General features: G+C 42.2%; 2 protein-coding genes across 3 annotated transcripts; both read right to left on the reverse strand.

Moving 5' to 3' along the window:
- Window positions 1–6,252, reverse strand: LOC132204325 (ubiquitin carboxyl-terminal hydrolase 10-like). 2 transcript variants are annotated; one of them, XM_059632779.1, is made up of 11 exons: window positions 6,102–6,252; window positions 5,555–5,795; window positions 4,370–4,950; window positions 3,739–4,156; window positions 3,475–3,685; window positions 3,050–3,422; window positions 2,829–2,993; window positions 2,684–2,770; window positions 2,485–2,626; window positions 2,362–2,424; window positions 1–2,304 (listed from the first exon to the last, which is right to left on the reverse strand). In XM_059632779.1, the coding sequence occupies exons 1-11, from the start codon at window positions 6,117–6,119 to the stop codon at window positions 2,072–2,074; spliced, it is 2,532 nt and encodes an 843-aa protein (XP_059488762.1). In that variant the 5' UTR covers window positions 6,120–6,252; the 3' UTR covers window positions 1–2,071. The 2 variants fall into 2 exon arrangements, with proteins under 2 accessions (XP_059488762.1, XP_059488761.1); XM_059632778.1 differs by having other exon boundaries at window positions 5,519–5,795.
- A 1,145-nt stretch (window positions 6,253–7,397) lies between these two features.
- On the reverse strand, window positions 7,398–9,556 carry LOC132204570 (uncharacterized). The gene is made up of 3 exons (XM_059633157.1): window positions 9,293–9,556; window positions 8,550–8,840; window positions 7,398–8,145 (listed from the first exon to the last, which is right to left on the reverse strand). The coding sequence occupies exons 1-3, from the start codon at window positions 9,504–9,506 to the stop codon at window positions 7,655–7,657; spliced, it is 996 nt and encodes a 331-aa protein (XP_059489140.1). The 5' UTR covers window positions 9,507–9,556; the 3' UTR covers window positions 7,398–7,654.
- Between the last annotated feature and the right edge of the window lie 200 nt (window positions 9,557–9,756).

Genomic DNA, 9,756 nt, shown 5'->3' on the forward strand with positions numbered 1-9,756 from the left:
ATTTTCGACTGTGCTTCATCATAGAATTTATTGAAAAATACTCTTTTTTTCAACACTTTGCTTTTTATATTTTCCATCTTTTTCCTCCAAACGAATGCGCATGCCGCGGTTACACTTTTACACTCCGCGGCTACTTTGATACTCAATTTTATTACCACCTAATCAGCTTCCACAACTATTCAGTTAAAATAAAAACGTGATATTTTTTTTCTCGCAGTTTGACTATATAATGGAGGATAAAAATTACAAACGAGGGATGGAAATTTGTATATTCACAGACCGAGAGAAGCGCGGATCGGCCACGCTCGTATAATTTTTTTTCGTACTTTTCATGGTTAGTAGTTAACAAGACACCACCACTTTCTCTCACTCGCGCATCCCCACAAAAAAGCAGCAATTTGATGTACATAATTATTTATATAATAGTTAATTAAAAGAACACGACAATTTCCATCCCGCGAAACGACATGGGTTCCATTCCTGTTGCATTTTATAGAAAAATAACAGCAGCTAACCGGATATGAGAGTCGCTAATTAATACAACATGCATACTTTTTATCAGTGCCAAAATCATTGCAAGAAAAACAATGGCAGCTGCGTAAAAATCTATGTACAAACCAGCAGTAAAACAAAGTTATCATTGGATACACCGTGTATTCACAAAAAAATTCAATCATATACGTAATCATAAATATTTACAGGTTGTGTAAAATTGCTGCCCGACAATCAGCCAAGTCGCTCCAAATTAGGAAAATTAATGTGACTTTGAATACAATAAGCGACTTCGAGAGCGGAGGTCCTTTTATTCCATTTAAGGACAAAAAAGACTCAATTTATTTTAATATTTAAGTCGCGTGTGAAAATATTATTTAAGGACAGGACATTTAACAAAACTAAAACTTACTTATAAACACCGACATCAATTAATTTCTCAACTTCGGAATGGTCCCTTTCGTTTAAAAAACATACCATTCGGGACCCCACGATTTATCTTTTTATTTTATTTGAGCTCGGGATTAGCCAGCTAGACACAAGCAGAGACGATGAATGGAGACGCGAATGCACTGCATTATCATTAAAAGCAGCGATTTTTTGTTCCAAATCGTGATAATTAATTTCTTGAGAAGCATCTCAGTTCAAAATCTCTACACATAAGGCGGTCGTGTGTTTACAAAACTCAGGTCAGGGATAAAAATTACAATCGTTCAATCGGGGCGATTATTCTTAAAACTAGGGCAAATTATCAGGCACAACAAGACTTTTAAAGCAACTTCCGGAGAGCGCGATTTTTAGTGCCGCCCGATCCGAGGCAAACGCCAGAGTTTATTAGAGAGAGATCAGTTTGATTTGTTGTTAACTTTTTCATCTTTTTGTTTTGTATCTCTGGTCGTTTCCGGCCGTTTGCCTCGATCGTGCGGTTTGCAAGGACAACCTATCGATTTTACATATTAATAATTATTAACAATTGCGACTTATACTTCTTGCCCGTTGTGTTTTTGCTAAATGCTTTCAATCATCATTTTTGCCCTCGAACTGTCCAAAATAAATTAATACTCGCACAAATGGGCTCGGGAAAACAACACCATGCCGTTCATGCTAGCCGGGGTTTGTAAAATTCAACCCCCAGAATATTTTCTTAAAAAAATTGGATAAGAAGATAAGTGGAAGTGGGATTGCATATATATATTTTATCCGTTCAACATTTAACAGGCACTCAAATCAACGATGGACCTTTCGGTACCATCTACAGTAGCACTACTCAGTTAATTAGAACGGGCCACTTGCCGACGCCGGAGAACTTTACAAGAAAAAAATTCAACAAAGCGCCCCTCACTATTTACAAGCCTCCGCCGTCCACAAGTGGCCCGTCCGTAGATTTTCCATGTAAAAAACAGTCCACCATAAGAATAGCAATGAAATTCTCCTCCCAAATATTCAACAGCAGCGTAAAATCAACCGATCACTTCTTACAGTTTGATTCTGCAATTTAATGTAAAAAACCACTCTTGCTACAGGGGAACTGTCTTGCCCGACCGAATAGAGAGAAAAATAGTCTGCTCAACCACTCTTTCTACTTTGCGCTGCTCGGTTGCTCCGTCGACTTGGCCGAGGGCTGGCCCATCGTGTCGCTGCGCCGGTAGTACAGGATGTATGGCACAGACGGTGATTTCGGGTGCAGCACCAATGCCTCGGGCACAACTCGCACCTGGTTGTCATCGTAACGGACCCAAATGCCCAGGTTCGAGTTGTAGGCGTCGGTGATGTAGTGGCCCTTGGAGGCCTCCTTTCCGTCGTGATACACCACTGAAAATTTCAATCAGTTTTAAACTAATCCTGGATCTTTGAATTCATTAATTCTACCTGCGAAGAGTTTGTAGATTTTCTGCTTGGGATTGTAGTTATTCTTCTTGTGTGAAAGGATTTCTAAAATACAAGTCAATTTTGTTACAATTTCAAATGTTAAAACTTGGTTAAACAACTCACTATTCTCAATTTTCAAGTCGACAGTGTAATCCACCGTCTTCATGATTTTGGAGCAGCCATCGAGTTTGTAATCGAACCACTTTAGATGCAGAAGCAGCACAGGCGGAAGTTCCTCCAGGGTGACCTGCTGCCATGCCTCGACCTGTAAATTGTTACAAGTTAAATTCAGCATTTCTTATGAAAAAAATGTTTTTTCTACCTGTTGGTGAGTGCGCGAACAAGTCACTCCCTCCAACCTGTCCTTGTCCACCATTTGCTCAAGGGCTTCCTTCACACTGCTCGCTCTCTGAAGAACAAAATTTAATTCAAGATTTTTTTAAATAATTAATTAACTCCACAATTACCTCAATATCAAGCTGGAGGGTGTAAAATGGCTGCACATTTTCAGTTTGCTGGTCCCCTTTGCGTTGGACGTGCGAGCAAAGCTGGCCTCTGAAGATGTCCGAGACGGGGGTTCGGCCAAAGTCGGCGCGCCTAGTCACGCAGGCGCGATTTCTGGACTTCATTACCTGGAAAAACCAGGGCGTTTAATTAATTTTATAAGTGAAATGATTTCAAAACTCACAGTCCATGCGTCCTCGTCCTCAGAGAGGCCGTGGTCACTGTTGCCGTTGGCGGTGGGGGAAGGGGAGTGGGCCTGGCCGTTGACCAAAGTCTCTTTTGCGTTGGGACCCTCGACCAGTTTCATCAGGTCGAGCATCTCGTCGTTTAGGCCGTTCAGCAGGCAGCTGAGGAACTCTTCGGCATCCTCCTGCCGACCCTCCACCTTGAAGGCGGCGGAGCGAATTGAGCCAAGCATGGCGTACACGCAAGAGGGCTCAAAAGGAGGACCCTGAGGCACTTCGACGACGTCGTCACCTTTACGGGCCGCCACCTTGTCCCTGCGGGCGGGTTTGGCGCCGGCAGGGAGGCTGTTGAACTCTTGCATGAACTCCATTCTATAATAAATTTAATTCAAAACAGGAAAAAATACAATTTTGCAAAACTTACACAGCGTCAATAATGGGAGTTTTGGACTTGTACTCATATTTAGAATTGTTCCTCTGCTTGCAAGGCAGGTTTCGCATCAGGTTGTAGAAGGGCGGACACGCGACCAATGCCTGCAGGGTTGCGTTGACGTAGCACCAGTTGCTACGGTTTGTCAGTCCTCTCGGTTGGAGGGGCGAAGAGCGGTGGTCTAACACGTAGGCGGACAAATATTCTGAAATTTTACAATATTTTATTATTAAATCCAGCAAAAATTTAAATTTTTACCTCCTAGTCTGTAGAGGAAAGGATCGTCGGACATGTCATCGGCATTAGCGGACAAGTGATTGCTGAATTTGTTGATGCTGTTGTTGTTATTGTTGTTGGCTGCGAGGCTGAAATTCTCCTCTTCGACGACTGCGCTGCTTGAAACTTGCTCAGGCTGTTGTCGGGGCAGAGTTTTGGCAGCGTCGGCAGCAACGGGATCGGTCGGCGGGTTTTTGGCTTGGACTATTCTTGCCCAAGACATTGTGGCCGGTGCAGGCGGCGCTGGAGTCGGTTCGGGAGTTTTTGGCTCCGCAACAACAACAGGCTCGGGCTCCTTTTCTTCTTCCACCGGTGGAGGTTCATCAATAACAACTGGCTCGGGCTGGGGTTCAGGTGCTACTTCGACAGGGGGTTCTTCCATTTTCACTGGTTTTGGCTCCTAAAAGGGAAAAATTAAAATTTTATAATCAAACACACTTAGAATAAGCTGTAGTTATTTAACATAAATTAGCCAAATCAAGAAAGTTGGATTTAATAAATGTGAATAAATTTGTTTTATAATTTTTAATATTTAATTTTTGTTTGTTCCCGATACCGTAGAATTGCAATCAGTCTGGCAGTGGGATAATTATCATCTCATCTATGAACGAACCTCCGGAGTAACTGCTTTGGGCGGTGCCTCCTTCTTTTCCTCCTGCTTTGGCGGCTTGAACGCCGGCGCCGTCGGTCTGAGCTGCAGGTTGTTGTTGTTGAACGCCGGCGGTTTGACCGTCGGCGGGGGCGGATGGTAGCTGGGCAGGAAGGCGGGCGCCGTCGGCTGCAGGATGGACGCCTCCGTGTTGACGATGATGGGCTCCTTGGCGGCCAGGTTGAGCGGCTCCTGCTGGTGTGTCAGGTACATGTCGGCGGGCGGCTGCATCTCTTGCTGCATTTGCGGGGGCGGCATGTACATTTGCTGGTAGTAAATTGGCTGGCTGGGGTAGGAGGGCGAGTAGCTCGGCCACAGGGCCGAGTTGGGGTGCGGCTGCATCTGCGGTGGGGGCTGCTGGTAGCCTCCGTAGGCGTCGTCCTTCTTGTACGCAGCGCCCTGCGGAACCATGTACGTGTTGATCATCATGTTCTGGTGGTTCGGAATGATCATCGAGTAGGGCGACGGGTTCACCATCGAGGCCTGCGACATCACCACCGGGTACAGAATCGGCTTCTGTGGAACTTGCTCGGCTGGTGCCATTTCTAAAATAAAAAAAATCACAATTAAAAAATGGAATCAAAATATACAATTATTTAAACAATTAATAAATTCTAGAAGAAATATTTCTTAGCATTAAAATTTGTTTCATTTGGTCAAATGCAGATCACAATTTGCACCTTATCTAATCAAAGAAATAAGCTGCAGGTTTAAAATTAAAATGACTCAATCCCCAAAATAACTTGAGGCAAAACAAAGTCAATTTTAAAATTGAATTTTAAATCATTTGCATTACTGTATACAAATTAAATCAAAGTCATTCAAGATTAAGAATGGGTTCATTACTCATTTTAGTGAACTAAGCAAGATAAGATTACAATTCGCTGCTAATTTAATTTGAAAGAATTGCACATAGTCAGCTTCTCTCGCAATGCCAGCAAGCTGATCTCAGCAGAAACAAAGAAAGCCCCATAAAAGCTGAGCAGAATTTAATTAACACAATTTGAAAATTTTAATGTTATATAAAATAATAATACAGAAAATTTTTAGTCTAATCAAATTAATACGATAAAATTCAAAATTATTAAACCAATTTTTTTTTTTTTAAATTACGTAATTGGTCAAGGTTGAGATTGAAATGTCCCTCACCTAGGCTCCTGTGGGGGTCCCACTGGGCCTGGGTGACCATCGGAGGCGGCACTGCAGCCATCTGCTGCGGCGGAGGCGGCTGCAGGGGCGGCTGCTGCTGCTGCGGCGGCGGCACATGTTGGACCTGCTGCGGCTGCTGCTTCCTGCTCGGCACGCTGATGGACTTGCACTCGCCGAACAGGATGTTCTGGACGCGCGAGCACTCAGTCTCATCGACTCCGTCCAAGTCGATGAACTGAATCTGCGGAAAGAAGAAAATCGGTCAGCGAAATCGCGTTCGAATTTCCGGCGGTGTCCGGAAGTGCCGGTAAACAACCGGTTTTGCGCCACTTCGGGCCGCCGTCGGCGTCGCCGACGCGCCGCGGCGGCCGAATCGGCCGACGCGTCGGCCGACCGGGCCGAGATTGTTCGGCGCTCGGCGATATTTCGTCACCCACGTGCGCAAAATGCACAAATGGCTGGTGCCATCTTGCACAACTGTGCCGCGATTTCGGCCGCCGTCGCCGCCCAATCGCGGCCCGTCCCGCGTCCCTTTTCGCTTATTTACCTTGTCGTTGGACTCCATGATGGGAAGTCGTCGTCGTCTATAACATTTCGGCTGCTTTTGGGGCGCGAATTCGGCAAAAAGCGGCTCGACCTGCGATGTAAACTTACGCAGCGAAAGATCGCTGATGGCGATGCTCTTTTGTTTCTTTTTCGATTGCGCACTGCTGCCAACCTGATCGATTCGGAACTGACAACTTGACGGCATTTCCAATGCATTGAATTATACGAATTACAGCTTAAATCAAGAAGTACCTCTTGCTCTAAATAATACGCCTTTAATTATAATTTATTAGGTTAAAATTTTGGATTTGGAATCAAAATTAAAATTATCTTTGTGATAAATAATTACCTATTTCACCTATTTTTCATTCATTTGAGTAAACAATTAATCTATTTCCGCTATTTTCATACATTAAAACCATTATTTATTATATTATGTAATTTTAATTTTTCACCGGTTTTCACCTATTTTGACTTTTGATATATAAAATTGCTCACTAACTGTCGTATTATTGAGAAATCCAATCTAATTAAAAAATCAACTTCAACCATAAAATAATGTTAAATTTTGTTACAGCAATTAAAATTAATCACCTATATTTCACCCCGATTTCACCCATTTAGCTTTTACTTTTAAAATGGTATCTATTTTTTCAATCACTTCAGAAGAAATCGCTAATTTTTTTTTCAAAGAAATAAAAATTGCAGACTAAAATAGTCATCAAGAGTGCAATGGACAAATTTTTGACATATTAATATTTTAAATGTACATTTACTAGTTTTTGAACTAATAAATATATATAAAATCAAAAAGAATTATATTATTTGGTCTAAAAACAATTAACATAATTAAGTTTAAATACAATGTACTATTTAAATTGATGAATATTTTCAGATATTTTCTATGTCCTAAAAACAGCTTCATTCAAACTTGGCTGGCTAAGATACTTTTTTAAATCTGAACAGGGCAATTTTACTTTTAGTTGTTAGAGGATGAAGAAAGTAAATACTTTGGGTGGTCAAAAATATTAATATAGTAATTAAGTTTTTGTTACAATTTAGTTTCCATTCATTAAACAGAAAATTGAAAAAGTTTTTTTTTACCAATTTTTACATGCAACAGATGAAAATTTGTATAATAAGAGGCAACAATTTTATTGAAGCAGAAATTGTGGGTAATTCAAAAATTTAATTATTTCAGTTAGGCAATTTTTTTACTAGTTTTTTATATTTGCAAATACTATTGACTGAAAAATTAAGTAGCCAGAGGTATTTTTTCTTTATATAAACTCAGCGATTCTCTGTTCAGTTTGTCAGTTCTCAAATTTTATTGTCTAAACTCTTACATTTGATCGTCATTATACATATATAAATAAATTAGGTAATAAATTAATTAAATCAAGAATTAAGTAAGACTTCTGCACAGCAAAAGTGGAGAAAAAAATGCAAGTACAGCGTTTTGTAATAATTAAAGGTACAGTCGGAGGAAAAAGTCTTTGAGCGTTGATTGACTTGGTCGAAAGGAAGCGCTAATTAAGGATAATTAATTTCATATTACTGCTGAGGTGCGGAGGAGGAAGAGGAGGAGGCGGTCTGCTGGGGCTGGACGGTGGCGTCGCCCTGGGGGTTGTAGTAGCTCTTGTAGGCGAGTTGGTGAGCGTCGTAGACGCGGCTGTACGAGTTGGACGAGGCGGCGGCCGAAGGTTCCCAGGTGTTCTCGGCGGGGCCGTACGAGTTCTGGGGGGCGGAGGGGGCCGAGTAGGGCATGGGGGGAGCGCCGTAGCCGGCGGACGGGGGGGCGGGGGTCATCTCGGGGGCGGCGGGCATCATCATGCCGGGCATCATGGCGGCGCCGCCGCCAAGTTTCTTGCACAGCTGCAGGAAGACGAAGCCGGCGACCACCAACAGGGCGATCTTGCTGATGACCAGGGCCTTGACGGCCTTGATGCTCGACACCAACACCAGGATGGGCATCAGGGCCTTCATCTTGAGCTTCAGCAGCAGCAGGACGGGCAGCAGAAGTTTCTTCTTCAGGATTCCTCGGGCTAATTTTAATGAAAATTAATTTTTTGAAAATATTTGTACTATTGAGTTTAAAATTCTAAACTCCTTTTTTAATTTATTAGCTTTTTTCGTTTAAAAAAAGAGTTCCTCTTTCTACCTTTTAATGATTTTTTTTTTTTTTTGGTCAAACTATTATTTTAAGTGTTATAGTTTCAATTAAGACATCATGAATGGTAATCTTAAATTAAACTAATGAAAATAAGAATTGCCTTTTTTTAACTTTTATAGATTATTTTTTTCCTGAATATTTTGTGTGATTAAATTAATGAAAATTTAATCAAAGAAAATTAATTTCATCTTAATTAACTTGGCAAAAAATCTTGGGCGGGATTAATTTAATAATTACTTTTTCAGCTGGTTTAATTGAATTAATTAAAATGTTTACCTTCAGCCATTCCTCTGCTCATGCGGGCGGTGGGGGCGGGGAAGGAGTAGTCGACGTCGAAGGTGTTGGGGTTGAAGGTGAGCTTGGCGCTCTGGAAAAGGGTCTCGGGCAGTTGCATCTGGAACACGTGGCTCCTGGCGTATCTGGCCACGCGGCTGGCGATCATCTCGTCAATTTTGTCGTCAGAGGTCATCGAGTCCTCGTCGCGGGGCACGGCGTCGGGGATGGGGCCGTTGTCCTTGCGCTCGAGCATGTGTGGGTGGAACTGCGGCTGACGGCCCTGGTTCGACCCTGAATAAATTTGCATAATTAATTACTAAGACAAAAAATATATATATCATCAAAAAATTAGTGCCTTTGGATAATTTTTTTTATAATCAATCAATTTAAAGAAATTTTAATTAAAATTATAAAAATACATAAATTCCTTTGAAGCAAAGCATTAATTGACATTTTTTTTTTTCAGTAGTTTATTATTTAAGTTTGAACCATATTTTATTATTAATGTTCATATTGAGAAGATAAAAAGAAATTAATATTGTAATCAATTAATTGTAAAAAATGAATTAAATGCCAATTTTGCAAGTAAACTTATTAAAAAAGTACATTTTTGATCTGAGATGATTAAGCAAAATTGTTTCGTCCAGCAATTTAAAAAAATTCCCTCCAAAATCATTCGATTTATACAATTTTGACACTTTTTAATTTAAAATTTATCATTTTTGTGCAACTTTTGGACTCACCAAGGAGCTGATTCATGTACATGAGCACTCGGACGCGCATGCAGGTCATGGACTCGAGGTTGAGGCTGTGGAAACACTGGTTCATGATGTCCGAGAGCAGCGAGTCTCCGGCCATCTGTCTCTGCAGGACCTCGTTGGACGCCACGTCGGCGGGCATGTGCGGCTGCAGCGCCACGGCGGCGCCGACCAACAGGGACAAGAGCACTATCCTCATGGCTGCTGCTGACTGCTCGAGAGGAAGGACGCGACTAATTGCAGGTGCACGGCTCCAATCTGCTCTTATACCCGGAGCCGTTTGCCAAAAAAGCCGCGCAGGAGGTGGCGCCCCAATGACCCTGCTGCCCGTTGGTCTACAAACCGCCCAAGAATGTGCGTGTCTTCTTCCGTGCCTCACACTCCATGTGGGTGTCGCGCACACCAATTTGCCATGCGGCACGCGTGTCACGCATACCGGCAGGTGCGCG

This window comes from Neocloeon triangulifer, unplaced genomic scaffold (assembly GCF_031216515.1).
Source record: "Neocloeon triangulifer isolate White Clay Creek 2 clone unplaced genomic scaffold, ASM3121651v1 ptg000022l, whole genome shotgun sequence".
In the NCBI taxonomy this organism is placed as follows: Eukaryota; Metazoa; Arthropoda; class Insecta; order Ephemeroptera; family Baetidae; genus Neocloeon; species Neocloeon triangulifer.

Excerpts from the sequence above, each read along its gene's own strand:
- LOC132204325 (XM_059632778.1), bottom strand. Across the intron at positions 3,686-3,738 it reads TTTCCTCTACAGACTAGGAG|AATATTTGTCCGCCTACGTG; the intron begins GTAAAAATTTAA and ends GTAAAATTTCAG. Across the intron at positions 3,423-3,474 it reads ACTCCCATTATTGACGCTGT|AATGGAGTTCATGCAAGAGT; the intron begins GTAAGTTTTGCA and ends AATTTATTATAG.
- LOC132204570 (XM_059633157.1), bottom strand. The coding sequence starts at position 9,506 with ATGAGGATAGTGCTCTTGTCCCTGTTGGTCGGCGCCGCCGTGGCGCTG. Across the intron at positions 8,841-9,292 it reads GTACATGAATCAGCTCCTTG|GGTCGAACCAGGGCCGTCAG; the intron begins GTGAGTCCAAAA and ends AAATTTATTCAG. Across the intron at positions 8,146-8,549 it reads GAGCAGAGGAATGGCTGAAG|CCCGAGGAATCCTGAAGAAG; the intron begins GTAAACATTTTA and ends CATTAAAATTAG.